Source organism: Macrotis lagotis, chromosome X (genome assembly GCF_037893015.1).
Source record: "Macrotis lagotis isolate mMagLag1 chromosome X, bilby.v1.9.chrom.fasta, whole genome shotgun sequence".
Lineage (NCBI taxonomy): Eukaryota > Metazoa > Chordata > Mammalia > Peramelemorphia > Peramelidae > Macrotis > Macrotis lagotis.
The window spans coordinates 577,895,294-577,921,795 of NC_133666.1; the positions used below are offsets into that span (position 1 = coordinate 577,895,294).

Here is a 26,502-nt window from a genome sequence, read left to right on the forward strand (position 1 = left end):
AAAATCTTTCTATCCTACAAATCAGAATTACTCTTCTTTCACATAGATCTGATTATATCACTTCTCCACTCAATAATCTTTAAGAGCTCTATATTATTTCTTGAGTTGTAGAAATCCCATCACAAGTTGATACTATTCCTGTCTTCTTTCTTCATGCTACAGGCTACATGAGCAATCTTCAAGTCCCCAGACTTATGCTATATTCTCCTGCCTCTAAATTTTTGCTCATGCTCTTTTTATATTCCTGAAATGCCCTCATTCCTCAGCTTGTCCTATTGAACACCTATCATTCCTTTTTTTCTTATTTATTTATGTTTGTTTATTTATTTATTTATTTGCTTATTCATTCATTCATTCGTTTGTTTGTTTGTTTATTTATTTATTTATGAGACAGGTTCTCTCTCTATTTCACTTTGACTGAAAGTGCTGGGACTACTCGTAGATCTGCTCCTACTACTGATCAGAACTGAATCTTTGCCCCATTTCCAACCGGGTTTATTTCACCTTTCCTCAAGTAAAGCTGTATTCTGCATTTCCATCCCCACTTCATCTTCCCCCACTATATTTGTGCTAGACTCAGTGTAGACATCCATTGACCTACCATAACTCAGAACTCTCACACTCACTTGATCTACTAGTCTCAGCCTCAGTAGCAGGTATGTCCAATGTGGGTTACCATGTCCAACCTACAGTTTTTTAAAATAAATTTCCAGCTTTTTATTAAGTCAGTCTTTAAAAAAAATTAAAAATATGTAAAACAATATCATTCTTATCACTATTTTTGAAATTTTGTGCTGCCTTTCAGTCATTAGTCTCACTATTATACTATTTATATATTTCTTATAATTTAAAAAATATTTTATTTATTTTTCCAACTACATGCAACAGTAGTTTTCAAAAATCATTTTTTTTCTGCAAGATTTTGAAAATCACATCCAACCTACATTTTCAACTAAGATGATTGTCCTTCAGGAAAACTTTTCTGGTACTGTCCTCATTTGTTAATGACCTTACTAACTGCTTTGTAGCTTTTTAATGAAATTGTCATATGATATTATGTATTATTTAATTTAATGTCATATCCCCTTTTGGTACTATCTGCTTTTGGAAGACAGAGTCCATGTTCAATTTAAACTTTGTATCTCCATCAGTTTTCAGCATAGGGCCCTGCACATAAAAGGTACTACATAGACCAGCCCTGATAATAGCGAATTGGCTCTTAAAATGACTGGGACCACAGGAAGGGCTTACCAAATATTGACCAAAAGACCAAATTCACTTAGAAACTCCCTTCCTAATATTTGTTTCACATAGGAAGCTGTCAGCAGTCAGAATAATTGCAAAGGGATATGAGCCCCTTTTGGGCCAGATGCCTTCTGGAAATAACTCTCTCTGTGTATCTCTGTAGCATAGCTGGTCTGCACAGTTGGAAAAGCTCAAAGACATTGTAGGATTCTTGAACTGCAAAATGGTGTACCAGTGAACAGCTGTTGGCCAATTGAGATCTAATTAATCCTTGATTATAAATCATGACTGATCACTAAGGGCCCTCCATCAGAGCAGCTGGGGTTCCAGAGTATAGCCAAGAATTCAAAATGGCAACTTTCAAATGGTTCTGAATGGGACATTTTGCTTCTATTGTGTGGTTTTTTTTAGTTCTATCTCTTATAAGAGCTGTGACTTTAGTAGTGCATCTTTATAGAACATTGCTGCCACATTTAGAACACCAAAGAGAAATTAGACTGAGAATGTAACTGGAGGCCCTTCAGCACATTGGTAGACTTCCTGTGGCTAATTGTTGGAAAGAGATGGACTTGGCTATACAGGATGGGCAATCAAAAAATGGGTTATAATTTGTATGGTCTCAAGGAGCTCTTTAATGAGGTTTGGTTTGTTACTGTAGAAAGCTAGTGAGTTAGCCTGTTCCTATCTACTCAATAAAATAAAGAAAACTAAAGATGTATGCTACCAGTGTTTGAATAATAAATATAGCTCATTAGTCTAAAGAGCTCTAAGATTTCCAATGTGCTCACTCACCTAACCAGGACCTTGTGAAGAAGGTAACAGAAATAGAAACCATTTCAGTTTTTTCCCAGGATCCATAGTTTCATAGGTATGAATATTCCCTTCAACTGGATCAGATTGAAATCTATCTAGTGATAGTAGAAGTTGTAGTGTAGTAGTAGAGTAGTAGTAGTAGTAGTAGTAGTAGTAGTAGTAGTAGTGGTGGTAGTAGTAGTAGTAGTCGTAGCAGCAGCAACAGTAGTAGCAATAATAGTATTGTCATAACAGTAATAATAATGACAGTTTGCATTTGTATAATGCCTTAAGTATATAAAATACTTTACATATATTATCACATTTTATCCTCACAACAAAGAACAATTTGTTCCAACAAGCCATGAAGGTGACCGAAGCAGTAGGAGATAGGTGCTACTAATTATCCAACTTGCCCAATATCACCCAGTTGCTATGTGTAAAAAGGAAGGATTCAAATTTAGATCTCCCTGAACCCAATTAAACCACCTAGGTGAAAAAATCAAAAAAAGTCCTCATATAGTATACTCAGATTAAAACTGAGGTATTCTGAGCTGCCCTTCCTTATTAAATGGAGGCCACATCTTCACATCAGAGGAACAGAAGATGCTGATGAACCTTGGTATAGGCTGATGGGATCTTGCAGGATGAACTTCCTGGAGCTCAACAGGAAACTCAGAGAAAACTCAGTCCTTTAGTGAGGTAATTAGGGAGCTCCCTAAGAAGGAAATTATTATTACAAATGTAAATCCGTGATTTATGGTCTTGAAGAGCTGCCTTGGTCAGGTGTTTTCTCTTTCCTCACCCCAAACTTTGTCCAGTTGTTAGAATGTAAACTGCTTAAAGGAAGGGATTCCTCCCTTTTTGTACTTGCATCCCCCAATACTTAGTAGAATGCGTGGTAAATAGTAATAAATTTATGTAATTCATTCATTAAAAGAAATAATAATAAGGCAGTTCAGGATCCCTGATCCAACTTCCAACAGGCTCTCCAAGCTGTAGTCTCCACCCCAGTTAAACCATTTTGGCAGACAGGCTAAACCAGGTTGAAGCAAACCAGCAGACTTCAAATCCATCATTGAATTGAGGGATGTCTACCTAAGCATCTGAAAACATGGTTAGATGAGAACAATTTGTTCCAACAGGCCCTGAAAGTAACTGAAGAAGACACTATGGAGTGCTTAGAGCTTGGTCAGGCATCAAAAATGCTAAGGTCATCCAATACATCTGAGGCCATCACTAGTCATCCAGACTTTGTCCTGCCACTGGACTTCAATGGCTCTGGAAGAGAGAATGTGTCTGAATAAGAAACAATTTTTTTGTAACTTACTTTAAGCATCACTTATATCCAGTTTTGGCTTAAGTCTGGACATCACCCCATGACCTCTTTGAAAATGAAGGACTAACAACAGTGTAGTTAGTACCTAGCATAGATAAGCTTTAGGAGATTAGTTTTGTTTATTTCAGTAGATGAATTTTGTGAATTAAATTTTTTTTTCATTCTCACAGCAGCACAGTTGGTACATTAGATTTCAAGTCTTGTTTACTTCTCTATTGGATTAACAGAAATATCCTAACTGATCTCCCAGTCTCCAATTTTCCCTCCTCAATCTATTATCCACATCACTCCATTGCTGGAAAATGTGGCTGGCTAAAGGTTTCAGGAGTTTGAGCACACAGGAAAGAATTTAATTAAAAGATCAACTCTGGCCCAGAAGAATTTAGAGGCAAAAAAAGGGTTTATTTAGGTATTGCAATGGTCAGTAGAAGCCATGGCAGGATGGGGGTGGGGTGGGGGGGTGGGAGGGAGAGAGAGAGAGAGAGAGAGAGAGAGAGAGAGAGAGAGAGAGAGAGAGAGAGAGAGAAATAAGTAGTGAAGAAGTAAATAGGGGCATGGGAAAGAACAGGCTGATCTCCCAAAGGAAGATGAACAATTCAACTGAGTAGAGAGTGAACTTTTGAAGGGGAAGGAAGATGAAGTAATTAGAGATGTATAGAAGAGGGGTAGTAGCTCAAAGGCTTGCTCAAGGCCACATGGCTAGGTAGTTATTAAGTGTCTGAGGCTGGATTTGAACTCAAGTAGTCTGACTCCAAGGCCAGTGCTCTATCCACTGCACCACCCAGCTGCCCCCTCAAAAGATATTTCTAAAGTGCAGATTATACCTTGACATTTCCCTTAATAAGGATCTTCAGTGGATTCCCTATTTCCTCTAGGTGGAAACACATGTATTGAGACTCTAGATTTACTTTCCAAACCCATATGCATACTAGGAGAAGGAGTGCTCAGAGTGAGAAACACAGCATCTTCCACTTTGATTTCTAGAGATTGCTCTTCTGGGTTGAAGTTTTTTTTTTCCCTCTAATGCTTTGGATTAGAGTCTCATGTTTTCTCCCCATTGTCAACCCTAGTATAATCTAGTTAATTAATATCAAATAGTTTTTACAATGGGACATTTATGGAGAAGATATAACAGGACCAGATGCTCAAACACTCCCTCCAATTTATAGAGGAACAATGAGTTCCAAGGCTCTTTAGTAACCAATCCCTTATAGACAAAGAAATTCTTTTATAACTGTAAAAAAGGAACCTCTTAGTAAAGAGTGACACAATCTATAGCAATATGGGTATTAGTGAGTGATGACTGGCTAGAATCAGGAAATGGGGATTATTCACAGCCCAGGGAAGCAGCAACAACTTAGGTTGCCTGGAATAGCTGACATCAATCCTTCATGTAATACTTTTGACCTTTTTCTTAATAAAAAAAGCTTCTCCTAAAAGTGGGTGGTGAGTGAAATAGGGAATTAAAATTATAGATTTAAGGAGTTCAAACTCATTAAATGAGGGAGAGTAGTAACTTGATTAAACTTTAATGGGCAAAATTTCAATATCACAGGAGTTATGTACAGGCTGTATAGTCAATATATAAAATGCCTGTTTCTCTCATCTACCTTTTAGACACCCCCTTGCCCCCTTTTAAGTTTCAATTCAGGTTTCAACCATAAGAAGCCATTTCAGAGAGGCCATTTCTGATTCTCCCAATTGTTTATTATTCATCCTATCTTTTAACTCCACTTCCCACCTTCAACTAAATTGCTTTATATTTATTTATCTATGCATAGACTGTTTCCCCCCAGAAGAATGCAAGTTCCTTAGGGCAGATATATTTTTATATTTGACTTTGTATCCCCAGTTTCTGGTATATACCAAGTAATGATTCAATCAACAAATATTTAGAATTGCTAAGTTCTAATGAGCTCAAATTCTCTTGGGAGAGAAAACATATAAACAATTATTTATAAACAGAATAAAATCAGTGGAAGATAATTTTGGACAAAAAGCAATGGGTAAGCCTCCTGAAGAATAAGAAATTTGAGCTGAGTCCTAAAGGAAACCAGGGAAATTGTTAAAAAGATGAAGAAAGAAAATTTCAAGCATGGCGATGGGAATCAGGAGATGGAGTGTTCTGTTGGATGGAAAGCAAGAATAACAGAATAATGTCATTTGGAGGGGAAATATAGTATAAGAGGACTGGAGTAGTAGGAAGGAACAAAGATATGAAAGGGGTGAAAAAGACAGAGAATTTGAGTTTTGATCCTAAAAGAAAAAGAGAATCACTGGAGCTTAATGCTTAATGGGGGGCAGGGGTCATATGGTCAGATATTTACTTTCAGAAGATCACTTTGGCAGCTGAGTGGGGAAGCTGATGAGATCCACAATGAGTCAACATTACTAGGAGAAAAAAGTCGGTTTAGGACAGATTCTTGGATAATGTCTATTGTTAGTGAGTATAATATGAATGAAGATCTAACAAAAGAGACTGATAAGATGAACAGAACCAGGAAGGAGCAGTGTCATAAAGACTAGAAAGGAGAAAATATGTAAGAGGAGATGTTCATCAATATTGACAAAGATAACAGAAGGGGGCAAGGAATTCAAGAATAAAGGATAGTGCATAGAGAGTTGGTTCATCAAGGGATAATAAACCAGTGGTAAAGATGGAATGATAAAAATATCAAGTAATTTCAGAGTTAAGGAACACAAGGAAACACTCGTGAATGATGGTAAAATCAAGGGTATGGCATTCTTTGTATGTAACTGAAGTGAAGTGGAGAAGTAAATCTTGAGAAGTTAATTGATGGAACTGGAAAGTTTAAGGTACTAGAGGGAGTGTATATGTTTATTGAATTCTTCTAGTATGGGTCCCAGAGTTATGGTGGAAAGACTGTTGCAATCACTGAACTGAAGGAAGAATACTCTGAGCTGGGGGGAGGGGGATCAATAAGAATAGTCACCAGGATCCTGATTCCTCCTAATTTTACTGTCTTCCATTATTTCCAATTTATTCTGTCTATATCTTGAACATGCATTATTAATACTGTATTTTCTGTTCCATTAAACTGTGAGCACCTTGAGAACAAGGACTGTCTTTTGCCTTTCTTAATATACTTAATATTCTTAGTTTCTTAATATGCATAATAAATGCTTATTGATTGATAAATTGTATAGCATGATTCTTTTTTGTTTTTGTTTTGTTTTTTAGTTTTTGCAAGGCAATGGGGTTAAGTGGCTTGCCCAAGGCCACACAGCTAGGTAATTATTAAGTGTGTGAGGCCAGATTTGAACTCAGGTACTCCTGACTCAAGGGCCAGTGCTCTATCCACTCCGCCACCTAGCCACCCCAATAGCATGATTCTTAAAGGATGAACTATACCTGAGGAATGGTGAAAAAGCAGATTCTCTAACTGGCAGTAGGGATTAAGAAGTATTTTAATTCTTCCACCCCAACCAGTGAGATATGGATTGATCCTGGAAATAAATGGTAGCCAGTGATGCAATATCATTAGGAAGGAGCCAGATCTTTTCCAGAAGAGGGAAAGCATGTGAAAGGAAAAGGTTTAAGATAGAAGCAGCTTTGTTAATCATGGACCAGGTACAGAAAGCATAGTAGATATGGTAGATCTGAAATGTAACATTTAGTAGTACAGGACTGAGGGAAATAAAAGAGAAGGAGCAGGTGGGAGGGGATAGGTTTGGAATTTAGCAAGGCATTCAGCATCACTGTGACAAGGTAGGAGTATACTAACCATTGAAGAATGAGTCCCGTGATTAGAGGAAGGTTTGTGAAGGGAGGCAGGTAAAAAGGTTATTCAAGATCTCCCCTAGAGATGGCCTTGTGGCAGAAGGTAACATTTCATTCTGTGAAGGCTCAGGAAGCCTTCTTCAACAGAAGGAAGGAGCAGGAAGAAGTATAGAGAGGTAGGTATTGGGTTGGGGTATGTGGGATGTTCAGGAGGACTAGCTCCTTCAGTTTGAGTGCATGATGAGCCCTTTTCAGGACTGCTCCTCCACCTTTGGTATAATTGGGGCTCCAAGAAACTGTAGCACGAGCTGTCAGGCTAGTCCAGGTTGAGGGTAACCAAGAGGCCTCAAACCTGTAACTGTGTTAGGGGAACATGTACTCCGGGCATGTGAAGTCATCCCCCAGTGGAAATGGTGGATGAGTTTTTTATAAAGGCCAAGAAGGAAGCTGAAGCAGGCATTGTGGAGAGTTTAGAGCTGGGTAAGACATCAAAGACACCAAGGTCATCTGCTCCATCAAGGACCATAAGCAGTAGTCCTGATGATTCAGAAAGGGAGAATGAGAATAAAATCCATTTCAGGATCTGTGACTGGACCTCTTTGAAACAAAGATCAAACAACAGATATTGAGACAGGTAGGGGAAAGGTCAAATCTGAAATTGATAAAATTGCTAAAGGCCAAATCTGGACCTGGGTTATTATTACAAGACTTCGAAGGGAGCAGCAGGTAAGTGGGCTAGTTCTGGGCTCATGTAGGATCTGGGTTGCCAGAGGGCTAACTGCAATGGCTCAGAAATGAAGATTCCTGGATCCTGCAGGGCAGGATGGGGATGATGTAAATATTTGTTAAGTTAAATCGAATTGAACTAGTAGACAAAACAAGCTTCTACAGATGAACTTTCCTGAATTTAGGAGGCCCTCAGGGCAATCTGTTGATTAGTGGGTACTTGAAAACTTTCTAGTTTATTGTTGACTGGTCTAGCTTTTAAGAACCTTAGATCTCATTTACTGCACAGTGAGGTATCAAGGTAGGACTTCAATCTGTCTGATTTTTACCTAGGACACTGAGATCAAATGACTTGTCCAAAGTCAACCATCTAAGAAAGTGACAATAATTGAGATTTAAACCCATGATCTCTGACTTAAAAGGGCAGTACTTTTCTCACCATACTCTTCTTCCTGATGCTTACATTATATTTATATTAAAAATTATATTATAAAGCCAATGCCTTATAGTTGGATTATGTTTCTGAATTAAAAACTAAAAATCAAAGCCAGAGGTAAAGCAGTTGCTCCATCAACAATGAAGTTGTCAAATAAGGAAAAACTCAAATCTTTATATTCCCAAGAAAATCTGAGCTCCTTTGACTTATAGCTGTCACAATATCCTTCTATGCTTTTCACTAAATGGAAAAACAAACTTCAAATTCATTCAAGAACAAACCTGTGAAGGGAATAGAAAATGAGTGGTTATGCACAGCTTTGATACCTATTAATTTTCATTGCTGGAGTCATTAAGCACATTGTTTTTCCTTGGTTCTTCACCCCAAATCAGTTCAATTTTATGATTCTTTAAATCTTCAAATGCAGTTTCTTTTATATTTTAAATATAAATTTTTATATCACCTACATTATCATTGTTTACTTTAGCCTCATTTTCTGCCTGAGAACTATCCTTTAAAAGAAAATAAAATATTCTATAAAAAAAGTCAATAAAAATATTGAAGAGTCTATTTTATGCAGTGTTCCACAACCATAGTCTGCATACTCTGAAGGTAAGGTAGGCAGGAGCCTAACTACAATTTTTCTTGGGAGTAAATTTATTCTTTATAATTTCACAATATTCATTTTTGATTATTTTGCAGTGGTTGTTCTTTGCATTTTCATTGCTCTAGTCATCATGCATGTTTCCCTAGTTTTAATTTGATAATTTTCTCATGCTTCTCTTCTTAGAGTGTAGTAATATTTCATTGCAACTCATGTATATACAACTGATTTAACTTTTCTTCACTTCAGTTTTGCAATGAATGTTGAGTATTTTGCTATATGTAAGAATATGAATAGAAGTTACTTTTTAAAGAACTTAAAAATAAAGACTACTTAAGAAATCTGAGATATTTTTTCAAGTTGCTGATTTATTTATTATATTTGTTTTCCAATTATACACAATAGTAGTTTCTACCTATCATTTTATAAGGTTTTGAACTTTACAATCCCCCCAAGGCAATCTGTTAATCTTTACATTTTTCCATGCTATACATTGATCGAAATTGAATGTGATGAGAAATCATATCCTTGAGGAGAAAATAAAATATTAGAGATAACAAAATTATGTAGTACATAAGACACTTAAAAAAAGTTGAAGGTAATAGACTTTGGCCTTTGAACTTCACAGTTCTTTCTCTGGATACAGATGGCATGTTCTGTCACAGGTGCTCTAAAATTATCTGCATTGATGGAATGAGCAAGTCCATTAAGGTTGATCATCACCCCCATGTTGCTAGGGTGTATAATGTTGTTCTGCTTCTGTTCATCTTGTTCAACATCAGTTCATGCAAGTCTTTCTAGGCTTCTCTGAAATCCCATCCCTCCTGGTTTCTAACAGAATAGTGTTCCATAATGTATATATATACCACAATTTGCTCAGACATTCCCCAACTAATAGACATTCATTTACTTTCCAATTCTTTGCTACCAAAAACAGGGCTGCCATGAATATTTTTGTCCAAGTGATGCCTTTACCCTTTTTCATATCTCTTCAGAATATAGACCCAGTAGTGGTATTGCTGAATCAAAGGGTATGCATATTTTTATTGCCCTTTGGGGGTAATTCCAAATTACTCTCCAGAAAGGTTGGATGAGTTCACAGCTTCAGTGTCCCAGATTTCCCACATCCCTTCAACATTGAACATTGTCCTTTCTGGTCATACTGGCCAATCTGATAAGTGTGAGGTGGTACCTCAGAGATGCTTTCTCTAATCAGTAATGATTTAGAGCAATGAATCACCTTGAAATGTGAGACATGTTTTAGGACAATTTATTGGAGGGCAGGCAGGGGCTAGTACAGATGATCTCTGGAGAACCTGTCCTTAATTTTGATTTAGCTTTCTATGTTTAGAGAAAGAATAACAAATTTAGGGTCTGACAACTATCCTGATTCTGACACTAGCTGTTAAGTTGCTTCTCAGCATAGACAAGTCACTTATTTCCCTCAACTAAAATTGGGACAAAAATATTTGCAACTACCTCAATCGGGTTATTGGAAGGAAAAGTGCTTCATGAAACTTTAAAACCTACATAAATTGTGAGTTATCATTTACTATGGAAATGTTCTAAGAATTGAGATCCTCTTCTCAGGAAAAGATGTGCTTTCTTAGCAGTAACTCAACAATCAGCAATTTTTCTTGGCCTTGTTTCATTGCTAAGTTTAAAAGTCCTATTTTCTAATTTGAGGTCCCCCGGTCTCTGTCCTCACCTGAGCAAGGTGTTTTTTCTTCAATAGCTTACTATTTTCTTCCCAGGTGTCACTCCTATAGCTTGTGTCACTACTCGTAAACACTACTGGCTTCAATCCTGACCTCATTTGAGCTCCAGACACCTCATGACATCATCTCACCAGTTTTTTCATTCTTTAGTGTTCTATCTTCCCACATCAGTTGTCAACTGTTTTATACTACCTTGAAAGCAAATCTTCACTTCCTTCTTATACAATTGCTTCAAGAGATATCTTATGATCATTGTATCTCCTAATAGAATTTTAAGCATCTCAAGGTGATTTTTCATTGTATTTGTTTTCCTAGGTACCAAATAAACGCCTGACTCAATTGGTCATTGTCATTTAGTGGCTTCAGATGCAGCTGCCAGTTACCAGGAGAAAGATCTAGAATTGTTTCCAAGATTAACCTAAGAATATTGTATAATCAATGACACTGGTAAGTAGTGATGGAAGTCTGCTTAATTTGGATAGTAATAAATCCTAAGGATGACTTCTAGAGAAGTTATTCCCCCCTCTACTAAAATTTTGCAGAAGGATTCTGATGGATACTATTTCAAGAACTTTATAAATACAGTTAATTCTGTCATCTGAAAAAAAAAAGGATTTTGACCATAAATCCTGAAAGTGGTCTAAGTTGTGGATGGACTGCAACCTGTAAAATATTCCTATTCCTTAAACAAGATAAGGTAAAAAGCAAGATTTTAGAGAAAGGAACAAGGTATAGCAGTATAAGCACCACATCTGGGCTCAGAGGATCTGATTTCAATTATGGTTCTGTCATTTATAACAAATATAAGAAAAATACAGCTTATAACACAACTTTTATTAGAAAAGTTATACATAACACAGCATCAACTATTTTCAAGAACAATATTAAACCTGATAAGCAACAAAAACCAGACTAACAAAATGTGTAACAAGAAACTAATGACCTTTCTATAATTAAACATTCAAATTATCTACAATGTCTTTTTACAAAGGGGAAATTCCATGGTTTACAGGCACGTCATGTTGAAAATAAAGCTGCAGTAGCAATTTTATACAATTACCTTTCTCAAGAAATTGAATTATTAAAACAGTAATTATGCAGTCTCACAAATTTTTAAAACATTTCACATAATTTTACATTATTGGGTATATATGGAAATCTGAATCTCAAAAGTTAATCTTTTCCACCAAAGTGCCAACGCATATGCCAGAACTTTTAGTGTAATTTTGCCCTAAAAAAAGTTAAGACATGTTTTGATAATCAACATATTCACATAATTTCTGGTTCTATCTGGTCTGTTAACAATAAAGCCTTTATTTTATTTATTTTTTTGTTTTTTTTTTCATTTGTTTTACTTTTTTAAATTATAGGAAACCAGGTGCAGGATTTTCTCTTGCAAAGCTATTAAAATAAAGGTCCAAACACAGGAGTGTGCAGTATTGGAAAAATAGATCAATACTAAGACTTATAATAAATATCAGAAAAGCCATTACAGTTAACATAGCATCTTCTGCTTAATAAGTATAATCAGGTAAGTGGCTTCCCAGTCAGCCCCTTTGACATACAAGATTTTGTAGTATTTTAATCTTTGATTTTTTTCATGATTTGTATGGGCCAAATAAATGGTTCATTATCTGAAAACCTTTATTTAAAAAAAAAAAAGCTTGATTTATAGCTTATGGGTAGTTAGAGTTCCTCTTTAATCCTGAAAAAGAAATCTGTCATTGGTTATCCTGGAGTCATAAGAAGGTTGACCTCAGTGTTTATACTAAATCTTTTGCAATGATGGGTTGTTACAGCAAGCCTCCAAGGCAATAATAAAAATGGCATCTCCACCATGAGCTAGAATAATATGGATTTGAGCTAGATGATTCAGAGAACATTGGGAATGTCTTAGCCTAAACAAGCCTTTGATCTAAGGTTTGGTTTCAGCAAGTGCTCTGCAGAGATGTTTGTTCCCTGCTAAATAATTACAAGATTTTCAGTGTGCTACAAAACCAATTCCTATTGTCATAGGAACTACTCAACATTTATCCACAGTTTTCAGACAGTCAGAGACCAGAGAAAATACAATTCTGTTCTGTGAAAAGCAGATATATTTTTTGATCAAGTACCCCATACATAATAGGTACTTAATAAATCTTTTTAGGTTGGCAGGCTTTTCCCAGAGAAATTAATGCACTAATGGAAAATTAAGATACAAATCATGACTTTTCATTGCAACTCAACATCATTATATGCACCAATATTGCACACATCTGCTCTGAACTGTTAAGATCATTATCTGGGTCCTGGAGAGGATATCTCCATCTGAATACAAATAAACCCACCCGAGCAGTTTCCCTTAAAAATGAAGATGGCAAATTAAAAATATAAAAAGGGGCAAGAGATACTTTGTACAGACAAAAATCTAAAATTTCTGTAATGGTCTTGTGTGCCCCTACACATGGGGGGCAATTCATTTGAACTAGTGAAATAAACACTAGCTATAATCCATTGAGACATTCAAATTATATGGAATCTTGGTCCAGGTGTCGCAATGATGTCACTGTAAGGCTCCTCTTGTTTCAGCTCAATAGCCTGCTGCTTTTTAAGTACCAAGAAGCTGTAGAATTTTGCTGCAGCTTGTTTTCTATTTGTATTTCGGCACAAGTCAAGCAAACTAATAGATTCTGCTCCAGTTTTAGCAAGAGCTCTCTGAAAAGCAAATAAAATGTAAACTGAATAAGCAATTAAAGAAATCCCTTACAATTTGAGAAGATAAAAAACACTCTACATTAAGTCAGACATCAACTATTCTGTATTACATGAGGAAATCAATTTTATCTTATTAATCTTTTTGGTACAGTTTGATGATGAAATTCTAGTGAATATGCACTCACTGCCTAAGGTCAGAAAATAAAATTGCTAACCAAATAACACCTAAACAAACAATTCTCATATGAAGTAAGAATCATACAAATTTGAGCGACAACAATAGTGATTTCTTTCCCACATAATACGACTACTGCTAGCCTAGTATAAAATTTACCAAATGCCATCCACAGAATCCCAAAGCACTCAGGGAGATGACTACACAAATATACAGTGTTTCCTACTCTAAAAAGGTAGTTAAAAACTATCCCACTTGATATATACAAATTTCTAACCTCAAAGAACTTCTTTTGAGAAAAAATCTTGTTCCTAACTAGGACCTAGGGGTTATGAATAAAATCAACTGGCTGCGTTCATTGAGGAATTTTCCTGTCTTGTGCATGGCATAAAATTTATACCTTCAATAATGTGACTAAATTTTATTTTAACCTCAAATAGAGAATTTTCACATAAGTAATGATCCTCTTCCCCAAATCAGTTTTGCTTTTAGCATTCTACTCTAAAAGCAGATTGAAATACCTGAAGACCATGAAGCATCTGCTGAGTTCTTTTGTTCCATCTTCTTTCTTCTTGATCCTGATCACCCCCTGTAGCATCTTCTTCCTGGGGGGGGAAGAGAGGAGATATTATAGCTGGGTTAGATTTAATGTCACATATCAAACAACTAAACTGGAGAAAAAAATGAAAAGCACTGAACTTAATTTCACTTTTCCCCTCCCCAAAAGCTGCTGTTGAAAAATATTTAGCACAAAGCAGAAACCTATAGTTCAGTTAAGTGTGCTTAAAGATGGCAGAGCCCTTTAAAGCAGTTCTATAAACAAGAATAAAGCACACCAATGTCTTTGACCCTTTTTGCTCTCTATAGGTACACATTCCTATAAGTTTTTGTTGCTACGTTAGAAAATAATGGAAGTGTTTTATGTTCCCAGAACAATATCCAAAAATGCAGATCTGGAGTGACTTTTTTTTTTCTTAGCAGAAAGAAGAAACCAAGGTATCAGAATCATGTTTAATACCTTCTATTCTTGCTTTCCACTAGAGGACACTGAGCCTCAAGAGACCCTAAATTTGATCCCTATGGTTAAAAACCAAGTTAATACAAGTCCCCTGGACACAACCTGCTAAATCTAGCCCTAAGTAAAATAAAAATTTGCTTTTCCCCAACTCTAGACTAGGGAAACAACACTTTCATTTCCCTTATTTCACTTTACAGAAAACAGACTTAGAATTTGCTCTCTTTTCTCTGTATAGCAAATATAATTCCATTTAGTGAGAAGTCACAATACAATTAAGGACAGTGCTGAGTAAGAACTAAGTGATAAGAGAGGTTCAAACTCAAGTATATGCCTGTTAAGTTCCAGAACTCCTTAAGACTAGTGGTGTCAAATTCAAACAGAGATGGATCCTTGCATGTTGGTTTACAAAACCACAAAATAACTCTGGGTTTTTTGTTAGTCATCATTTAAGTTTTGCAGTGAATTTGACAATTCTGCTTTAGATGCAATCAAGATCTAACTGCATTTATTTTACATTCAATTTTAATAAAGTTAAAAATCTGTTTCACAGCAAATCAAAAGATAGAGAAGACATACTGATAATCATCATAAAAAATGAATTAATTCTTATTTCTAGAAACATTAAGTGGAGGGCAAATATCTCTACAGATCTAAATAGATGCTAAGGGCATTACTACACCATAGAATAGAACAATAACTGATACTTAGAATCATCAGCTCAGAGAGTTAGAAGAGACTTAATTAAATCCAAACCATCCATTTTATAAATGAGGAATTAAAGTCAAAGAGAGAGGATGATTTCCTGAAAAGTTCCACAGATAATCAAAGTAGGAAAATCAGAATGTAAACCCAGGTTATGTTCCCAAATCAATGCCACATAATGCTCCTCTGCAGGACCATGGGTTTTTAAGAAAAAGATAAATTATGTCTCTGTTTTAAGAAGAAACAGAGTGGTACATTTTAGGAATATCCCCATCAAAATGCAATCAAGTAATAGGTTTTGGTGTCTGAAAGGTCAATTTCACTTCAATAGAACATTTTATTCCTCAATGCAAATAAATGAGATATCAGGAATGATATTGGGGAAACAGTACCAAAGTTCGTGGCATGAAAAGACACAAATGTGAAAGGTGCCTCAGGGACTAGTTTATTAAATCACTCCTTCTTACAGACTTAACGTCCTCTTCAGTAGAGCTGAAAGATAGGGACACACACCTTCAGCTTGAATGCATATAAGGGGACTCCTCTTATAAAAAAAGCCTGTTCTAATTGTGAGGAAATTATGCTGTACAAGAAATCAGTTCTCCTCCTAACGTTTTTGTCCTTGTTCCTCTTCCAAATGGCAATCTTTCAAAATGGTTCAAGAAAGCAATTCACACTTCCCCTCTAATTCTGGGATGAATGTATCCAATTTTTCCTCAACGAGCCTTCTGAGGCAGCATTTCTTTAGATGTTTATACATTTATAACAAAATGAGAAAGTCATGTGAAATAGTAATAGAAATAAATCTATGAGTCTTCTGAATTTTATTACCTCCTCCTCTTCTTCCTCTTCCTTATCTTTCTCTTTTTCCTTTTCTTTCTCTGGCAAAAGTTCCAGCTCAGGTATTAGCTGACAGATATTTGGAGGCTCTTCTGGAGGAAGTTCTACAGGTGGAATTTCCAACTGCTGCAATTGTTCAGCCTAGTATTAAAAGAAAGGATAAGAAACAATGAAAATGTAAGATGTCAGTTCAAAGTGGACGAAGCTTTCAGTATTCATGGGAATATAAACTGTATTAAATGCAAATGTACAAGTATCACCTCATAATTATATAAGTGGTAAAAAAAGGAATAGTCTGGAAGGGTACAGAAACATAAGCAGTGTTGGAACTGTGAATGAATCTAATCATTCTGTAAAGCAACAGGGAAATACACAAAATAACTATAATGTCCATACCCTTTGAACATATACATCATGTGGCTAGCCACATACACCAAAGGTGGCAAGGTCTCAGTTACTGCAATACTTTTTGATATAGAGAAGAACTGGAAACAAAGTAGATGGCCAATGATTATGGAATGGCTAATTTGTAGCATATTATTGCAATATTAATTGCACTGTAATAAATTATGACTATAAAAAATTAAAAGATCAGAAACGATTAATGTGAACTGATAAAGGGTAAACAAAACTAGGAAAATAACATATTGCAATAACAATGTAAATGAAAAAACTAAAGTATAAAAGCTTGGACCCAGAAAACTGAAAGGATACCTCCCCCCCAACCTCCTCTTTGGTAAAGTAGGAAGACTCTTGGAGAGAAATATTACATAATCTATTGGATGTGGTCCCTGGCATTGCTATGTTCAATTGCTTCTTTCTTTCATTGATCTTTGTAACAAAGGATGACTTTTTTTAGATAATTAAGAAATGAAAGTAATATAAGGCCAAATTCTCTTTCTCTCCAAACTTGACACTACAGAATAATTCTAATATGGATACTTTTTTCTTAATGCATTTAGTACATAAATGTTCCAAGGTAAAGAAGAAATTTTGCCAAAAGAAAAACAGCTATGTTTCAAGAAAAAAAATTTATATGGAAACTAATACAGGATTTGATACAAAGCCATGGGCCAAATACTATGTATAACTAAACTGGCACATTACTGTTAAACAATCAGAATAAAAATTATTTTATATTATCACAATGTTTTAAGCAATTGGAAATTGGGACAGAAAAGCTCAAAAACAGAGTGGATATACTAGAGGGGAATAATAATACTAAATATCCCTCACATTTGTAGGTCTGTATCCCCAAAAAGATCATAAAAAAAGGGAATAGGACCCACATGTAATTAATAGCAGTTCTCTTTGAAGTGGTAAAGAATTGGAAATTGAGGGAATGGTCATCACCTGGGGAATGGCTAAACAAATCATGGTATATGAATATAATGGAATACCTTTTTTTTCTTTTTTAAAGAAATCATGAGCAGAGGGGCAGCTAGGTGGCAGAGTGGATAGAGCACTGGCCCTGGAGTCAGGAGGACTCAAATCTGGCCTCAGACACTTATTAATTGCCTAGCTGTGTAGCCTTGGGCAAATCACTTAACCCCATTGCCTTAAATAAAAAAATAAAGAAATCATGAGTAGGCAGTTTTCTGAAAAACCTGGAAAAACTTAGCTGAACTGATGCTGAGAGAAATAAGCAGAACCAAGAGAACACTGTACACAGTAACAGAAACACTGTGTGATGATCAACTATGACGCACCTACTTCCTCTCACTAATACTGTGAACAAAGACCATTCCAGAAGACTTGTAATGGAAAATACCATCCACATTCAAGGTAAGAACCATGGAATCTGAATACACACCAAAACACACTACTTTCACTTTTAAAAAAATTTGTAGTTTGTTTTTTCTTTCTCATTGTTTTTCTTTTGTTCTTGTTTTTCTTTCATAACATGACTAATGTGGAAGTATGTTTATCATGATTGTTTATGTACAACCTATATCAAATTACTTTCTGTCTTGGGGAGGGCAAGGAGAGAGGGAAAAAAATGCAGAACCCAAAATCGTACCAAAAAAAAAAAATGAACATTAAAAAGTATCTTTACATGTAAAATGAACGAAAAACTGTTTTATGGGATAGTGTTTTGAAAGTTCAAGAAACTCAACAATGCACAACACACTTTAATTACAACTCCTGACCACCAGAGGGCACAGGGAAAAAATCCCAAATCCCAAATCCCAAATACAGACTAGACAAAAAGGGTCCTCTGATGCTAAATTACACTACCATGAGCTGATGTCATTTCCAAAAAATGAAAATGAAGCATTTCCAGTTACCTCCTACATGTTCCCTAGGCTGGGTAAATAACCCAAAATTTCTCCCTTCCCACCAATCCTCTCCCCCTTATATTCTAGGTTCAGTGATACATGGAAACAGCTACATAAAATTTAGGGCAGTTTATATAAGGGATAAGAATATCTCCAACCGTTAACGTAATACACCTCATTTTATTTCTATGTGGTGAGGGATTGTACACCAGAGTTTCTGTTCTCCAAACTAAAAGACTAAGAACTAGGGAACTTCAAATCTGAAGAATCAAGAGTAGCACTGATGAGAAGAGATAGATCTCAAATTTTCACCTAAACTTAAATATTTTTAGAAGGACCTTGGATTATATTAACGAAGAGTAACTCTTAAAGGGTAATTCTTCTACCAAGGTAGATTAGTAACTGTCCTACAGCTTTAGTCTTAAGAAGGTTGACTGGGCTATTGAAAAATCCCCCATAGTCTCATATAGCCACTATGTACAAGTAATGCCATGTTTAATTAGGATCTAAAAATTATGAATCCTTTGAATCAAGTGACAATCTTTTTACTCTAATATTTCTTCCCATGTCAATACTTATTACTATAAATGCTTGTTTTACTTTATTGCCTAATGTCCAACATGTCTCTTCTAAGACTAAACATATTCAAATATCAGGTGTAGTGTACAACAACATACCAAAATCCATTTGCTATATATACATAGGCCATTTTCTTACTCACAGGTAACACAGGCTCTGGGTCAACTTGCTGTGCTTTGCGTTTTACTCCTGTTTGAGGTGGCGGCGGCGGCATGACAGATTCATCCAAATTAGTTCTGCTACCTTCCATTATTGATTCCTGTAAATGGCTTGGCTCTTCTATAATAGGCTCATCTGCAAATCATATAAAAAATGACATAATGTTGGCATGTCTGTTTCAGTAATATTTTATTACAAGCATGAAGCTAATTTTTCAAAGGCTAAAAAAGACTACAATTTGCCAATGTTCCCCCATCATCAAATTTACCTAAAAGTAGCCTACAACAAATGTTTTCTCTTGCTATAGTCTTATCTTAAGTTCATTCAAAAAATTTTTTATTTTTTAGTATAGTCTATTTTCAGACTAATGTGGCAATTAAACTTAACTTTCAACCTAAATACCTAAGTCCAGAAAAAAACCCCCCATCACAGAAACACATTACAAACCAATAACATCATGCTGCTGTTGCTGCTGCTGCTGTTGCTGCTGCTGCTGTTGCTGTTGCTCCTCTCTGGGTACTTCTGGATTTTCAAAATCCTTAAGGAATTCATCCAAATTGTCTGCTTCCCCACCTTTCCTCCTTTTCCTAAGATCTTCTGGCACAAGAGGTGTGAGACAACGTGTAAAGAGCTAAAAAAGATGTACATGAAAATATAAACAACTAGCTCTAAACCAAACCTCAGTTACTAAATTTTAAATGCTCTATATATCCTGAAATCAATCTTCTACTAGAACCTCATTTACAACTATCTGGAAATAATCAAAGAACAAAGTTTTCAACTGACCAGCCAAGAACAATAGCTTTCTCTAGTGTAACCTTCAACCAGAAAACTGTGTAAAGATAACAATAACTTAAAATGACAACATACCTTTATGGCCATATTAAGTAGGGAATGACTGAATCAATGCACACCAACAGAATAGGATAGTAAGCCATAAAAAAATGACAAATGCAAAGAAAACAAATATGTGGAAAAAAGAGAAATGGCACCAAAAAAAAAGACACCAAAAGAATGTGAACAATTACACATTATTGCCATATTTTAAAAAAAGAACAAAGGCAAGAAAACTTTCTAAGGTCATAGACTGATTAAAGAGGCAAAGAAAAATTGGTATTCTTATTTTGATGAAATATTGCTTATATAATCAAAATGCAAATGCTACAGTTTTAAGGTTTTATTTAGAGATTTACTCCAGCTTTTTGGTCTATTTGTTGAGTATTGTGTGTGTGTGTGTGTGTGTGTGTGTATGAAAAAAATTACTAAAACCAAGCCAATGCTTGTAATGAATCTGAAACAGAACAAAAATAGTAAAATAAAATTAAGACAACTTTTAAAAATGCATTCCAACAGGAAAGCTTTCATAGACTGTATTTTTCAGATAATGCCAAGTAAGTGTTATTGTATTACCAAATTTAACTAATGGAATGGAATAAGTATTTATTATGTCAGGTGCTGTATTAAATCCTTTACAATTTGATCTTCCCAATAAACTTGTAAGGGTAGATTGCTATTATGATTCTAAATGACTTGCTCGGTCACAGTTATTAAATGTCTAAGCTATGATTTGAACTTAGGTCTTCCTGACTCCAAGTACCATTCAGCTGTCTCTAGTTGCCCAAAGATAATCAAAATTATGTGAAATAAACTTCAAACATTACCTTCAGTAGTCTATTGTTCCATAAAGGTTGGGCAGGCAAAGAGAAAAGTTTTTCCACTCCTCCTGTCTCTTTCCACATCATCAATTTTTTGGTGGGTGGAGCTAGGTCCAAAGTAGTGACAATATCAGAGTAATCACTTAGCTGGGCTCTAATTGTCTTGCTGTCCAACTCTTTTACGCTGTCAACAATTAGCTTCCTTTTTCTTTTGGCTTTTGTCTCCTTAACTGGGAAGACAAACAAAAAAGTAGAATATATTATGTCAGAAATTTAGAGGCAAAACCTAAACTACCTATCAACAGATAGCATCCTGTGGATGGAAGTCATCTAGAAATCAGTTAATCCCAATCTTTCATTTTACCTATGAGTAAACTAAATCCAGGAAAGATGACATTCTCAAAAAGCCACATAGCTAAAGAAGAGATGAGAGTCAAACCTAGCTCCTCTGTTCTTAAAAATTTTAAGATGGCAAATTTAGTATTTCATGTTGAATTGAAAACTGGATAAGCCAAACAGACGACATACAGGAATTCTCAGTTAACCAAAATAGCCAGAATTTTTCTTCCATTGTAAAATAGTCAAGATCCCTTTCTAGCTCTAAATCTATTAATCCTACAATCCATCTTCAATCATCATAGTTTACTACAATTTCACTGCAAACCTTGTTTGACAGCAATTTCTAGTTTTTCAGATAATTTTACACATTGATAGTTTTTACATTTTATAGCAAAATCTCACTGATATTTCACCAAAAAAAGTATGTAAAACAGCTTAAATTTTTCCCTGAATTATCGCAAGGAAAAAAAAAGGGTTGTCAAAGCAGAAGACAACAGAATTTACTCTAAGAATTTACTAATCAATTAAGATTCAGGGATAGAGGTTTCTAAGTTATTTCCTAATTCAACTTTTCTCCTTATAGATAGGCTGGAACCTAAACATAACCAAGAAGAGCTATATACTTTCAACAGTCTTAGGTACTTTTAACTTTACTTAGGTACTTAAAATCATTCATAGGTACTACTATGTTTATGTGTAGCAACTATAGGAATAAAGGAATACATTCTGAAAAGCACATCTAAGAGCAGCGAGCTTTTGTTGTTCAAGACATGTTAATCATGCCTCAGTCTTTACTTTCCCAGTTGGATTTCCTTGGCAAAAACATTGGAATGGTTGCCATTTCCTTCTCCAGTTCACTTTACAGATGGGAAAAACTGAAGCCAAAAAGGCTAAATGACTACTGAGGTAAGAGTTGAACTCACAGGTCCCTCTGTCTCCAAGCTTAGAGCTCTGCCCACCTGACCAGAATGCTCTTTACTCTATTAAAAGAGTTTTTGCACCCTTGCTTTATTTTTCTACAAGGCAAACTTTTCCTGGATTTATCCTATTCCACCCTTTTCACTCAAGATTCATTCTTCAAAAGGTATTTTACAATTTTTCATTTCAGGATTCAACTAAGGGCAAATTAAAAGGAATGATTGGAGTGGAGATAATGGCCTACCAGTAAGAACATAATTAACCTGCATTTTTGACCAACAATTTCCCAGTCCCCCTAAATAGAAGGAAGTTTTCCCTTTTTTATTAATGTAAGGAGGGGATATGGAACCTTAGATCACTTAAAGCTGGCAAAATCCACTGCCAAGACAATTGTATGTGGGACTTGAAATTCAATAAACCTAGGAGCATATCAGGGGTGAATTAATTAAAATTTTGTCATTAAATACAGCTGAAAATGCTGATATAAATATCCAAACGGCCCTTGGCAGGAAAAAAGGTTCCCCATCCCTGGTTAAAGTCAATTATTGTCCAATTAAGGAAGAAAACTTTTACATTCGGAAAATTGGTTCACAAATATCTATTTATCTAGTAATTTACTAATAATGCAAAACCCTAAAGGTTCTAAATAAATAGTTAAGACTTCATTTCTTAAAAAAAAAAGGACAGAAGTGAGTTAGTCTACTAATTAGTTTATATTAAATGGTTAAGTGTATGGAGACAAAATACTAACTAGAAATGATAAATTCTACAATAGCATATTTTGTATTATTTATTTTAACACACATGAAATAGTATTTTAAGATTACTGTATTGAGATTCTATATGTTTTAAGTCCTGAATTTTTTATTTAAAAAGTATTTTATATTTATATACCATTTTTAGTTAACACCATTTTTATCATACTCTGTATTTTATTTTTACTGTTTATTTCTTTTAGATCTTGACTTAATATTCTATTTACTACCTTCCTTAGGATAGAAATCTAACTTCATGCACTTTAAAATATTCATTTCCGTAAAAATAACTGCTAATCACAAATGTAAATTTAACCTCTTACTTTTATCTCAATAAAAATGAATGAAATCAGACATTCTAGGTCCAAGATTGAGTCTCTGTGCACACCACATAATATTAGCAAATGTCCAATCTTACTTTTAAAAGCTTTTATTGAAACAAGAAACAACATATTTTGATTTGCCAGTTTAGTGAGAGCTGTTCAGTAGCTCAGCTTTGTTTACTGAAGCATTCAGTAAACCCACAGGCAGCTGGCTACATTTTAGACAGTCCTGAAGTAGACAATCCAACACACAGATGAGGAAAGGTCTTGCCTAAGGTCACATAGTGCCATATCATAACTGGTACCCTGGTCTCCTGATTAGACTATTCTATGTAACCAAATCTCCTATAATCAATTTAAATTACTAAGGATGGCGAAAATTCCCTTATCAAGAACAGTCAAAATATTTTGTTTACTCACCAGTGATGTCAATAGGTTCCAAAGCAAAAGCTTCCTCTTCATTTGGAACAAGTGTTGTTTGATCAGTCATAGCTGGTAATGGTTCAACAGGGTCTACTGAATCTGGACTATCTGGTCCACCCACTGTTAAAAACACAAAACAAAAAGACTTATAAAAGTTATTTCTACCAAGAATTGTTAACAACACCCTTAAAGAAAGATAACTCTCAGAATCCAACTGTATACAATCCTTTCCTCTTAATTCCTTCCTTCTTCCTAGTGTGAAAAAGGAAAGTTACAATAGAAATAAGGGGGTGGGTGGAAGGAAATTTTTTAACTTAAATATACTATGCAATATGGATGAATGTTGAAAAACTTTCACAACATGTATTTGAAAAATAAAATATCAATTCAAAAACAAATAAAGATTGTATTAGAAATTAATTTTCTAATTTAGCTAGGGATAGCCTGATATAACTACAATACTGGTGTGGAAACCAAATTTACCAAGTGTGAATTTTAGCTTTTCAATCAATCTCTCATGTTAAATATATTCTGGATACCACATAATCCCAACTAAACCAAAATTACAAACACCTCCATAAAATGGCATGCTTACTTGATACATTGTCATCATCATCCATATCATCATGTGCTGGCTGCTCTGGCATCATAACTCCTCCTTCAGAGAGAGCAGGTGGATCGTCAAATATACCTCCATCATTATTACTTATGAGTTTGTCATCTGAAACAGTGAAAAAAATTCAATTGCAATGTGTAATAGAAAATAACAGACTCCAATTACTGAAAATACCACACTAAAATGTTTTGAACTCACTTCATACCCATCCAACTCTAATGAAAACCAAAAAATTTCTTAAATTAAAAATAATTTTCTACATCAAAATTATATTTTTAAAGTATTTTTCCTGACTTGGCATATCAACTGAAAATGTTAATTGTAATCTGAAGAATTAAGTTGAAAACTAGAGATTATCTTAAAAATTAGAAAAATTCAGTACGATCTAGACTATCTATGAAATCAGACTGCTCACACAACTCTTGCAGAATAGTTTCAACTGAAGTATTTGATTGGACTTGCCATTACTGGTCTGCCAATTCAGTAATCTACAAAATCAACACATTACTAAATATTTTGATGAATACTTGTTGATCCAGCATTCAATGAATGAATCATTTTGAAACAATCATCTTTTTTAACATACCCAGTATGCCTCCATCATTTCCCTCTCCAAAATTGTCATCCTTGTATTGGTCTTCATATTCTAGATGGTTGATTTTCTCATTCAGATGGCTGGTACTTTGTTCAGGTTCCAGTAAGAGGTTAGAAGCACTAGTGCTCACTAACATGTCATCATCTTCAAATGCACTACCTTCACGCATCATTTCACGATCATCCATCCCAAAGTCACCTAGTAAGAATTTAAATTTGTATTCACTGAACAGAATTTTATATTCATAAAAAAATATACACTTTCATAAATTTAATACAAATATTTTAAACATATCCCGTGTTATACAAAGTATTACAATTTTGCATAGAAGTTGTTCAAGTGAGCTTTTCAGAGTTTTCTTTTTAGAGAATGTTAGAGTTAACATGCTTTAGTGTGGAGAAAATAAGATAGTTTAACAAGAAAATTAAGATAATATAGGGTAATTATTAATATGGGTGAAGAGTAAATGTATTAGGGGAAACCTTTTCTTGATGAAAAGGATGATACCTTAATTTTACTATCATTTCTTTAGTAACTCAGCATAACTTACTTAGACCTAACTTAAATAGCAATCTATTTGCACAGACAAAATTGTAAAGAAAAGCAACTTTGAAAGGACTTAGGAATTCTGATAACATAAGGATCAATCTCAATTCTAGAAAGCTTGTGATAAAACATGCTATTATTTATTTCCTGAAAGACAGATAGTGGCCTCAGACTTTTTTGAAGGGTCATTCTCAACACAGGAATTTCTTTTGCCTTACAAATATGTAAAAAGGACCATGGCAGTTGGGTGAGGGAAGGAAGTAGAAGGTGGATTTTCATGAAAAGAAAAAAGAAATAAATCCATATTACCAAAGTCATTTTCCTGGAGGATACTGATGTTTCCAACTTCTTCTCTCATTGTTATCTCTTCCACTCTACTCTGGTTAAGGCTGAACTGCTGAGCCACATCAATGTCACTTAAAAAAAAATATACAAACAACTTAGCCTTTTTCAAAAGAGTCTATAGACAATATCTTTGCATTATGGAGAAAAAATTCTGGCACTCAAGATAAGCCAAGAAAATACATAAATAGAACTATGACAGTTTCTTATCACTTGGTCTAATCGAACTTGCACTATATAAAGCAGCAAAATTTGCAGGATTTGATGGAAATAGTAGCCAAAGTACCATTGCAGAATTTGTGATAAATAGAATGCCTTGTGCCTTGTACACTCATAACTTTGGAAGAGAAAAAGAATTTAGACCAAGGACTTTAAGATTCCATAGGGAAAGTTAATTCAATATGAGATTAAAATTTTTTGCCAATACTGTATTTTAATAATGATGAAATTTTAAAGAGATATGTAAATAACTTGGCGGCAGTAAGAACAAAGGACAGGACTATTCATCATCGAGACTGGTGGTGAGAAAAAAATTTTAAATTATTTCTGTTTTCTTGGTCAAAAAACTGGTCTTTGGACTAGAGACAGCATATTTAGATTTTAGCAGAAACAGAGTTGTGCACATTATGTTACTCTTGTAGACAAGATGGAAAGATTTGAGTTAGATGATATCAAATTAACTGTAACTGGCTGAATGCTTGGGTCAAAGACCTATGGCCCTATGATGTTTAACAATTTTATCAATAATTTGACCACACAGATGGCATGCTTGTCAAATGTTCAGATCAGACAAAGCTGGAAAAAAAGTAACAGAAATGTTGGACTGAATTTGGAAGCAAAAAATCTTGGCCTAAAATGAGAAATATCAAGTCCTATGTTTGGATTTCAGTATAAAAATCTTCTTTGCAAGTACAAGAAGATGTGGCTAGACAGTGACTT

The 26,502-nt window shown here is 34.8% G+C and overlaps 1 protein-coding gene across 2 annotated transcripts in view; it reads right to left on the bottom strand.

Moving 5' to 3' along the window:
* Positions 1–11,415: 11,415 nt before the first annotated feature.
* The window catches only part of LOC141498287 (double-strand-break repair protein rad21 homolog), a 30,621-nt gene continuing 15,534 nt past the window's right edge, over positions 11,416–26,502 (bottom strand). For both annotated transcript variants that reach the window (XM_074201336.1, XM_074201337.1), the window contains 10 exons: positions 25,531–25,637; positions 24,667–24,873; positions 24,060–24,185; positions 23,462–23,584; positions 20,713–20,936; positions 19,499–19,682; positions 19,035–19,186; positions 16,026–16,175; positions 13,996–14,079; positions 11,416–13,299 (listed from right to left, as the gene is read on the bottom strand). In XM_074201336.1, the coding sequence (XP_074057437.1) occupies positions 13,108–13,299; positions 13,996–14,079; positions 16,026–16,175; positions 19,035–19,186; positions 19,499–19,682; positions 20,713–20,936; positions 23,462–23,584; positions 24,060–24,185; positions 24,667–24,873; positions 25,531–25,637 (1,549 nt within the window). In that variant the 3' untranslated portion in view covers positions 11,416–13,107. The remainder of the gene's footprint in view (positions 13,300–13,995; positions 14,080–16,025; positions 16,176–19,034; positions 19,187–19,498; positions 19,683–20,712; positions 20,937–23,461; positions 23,585–24,059; positions 24,186–24,666; positions 24,874–25,530; positions 25,638–26,502) is intronic.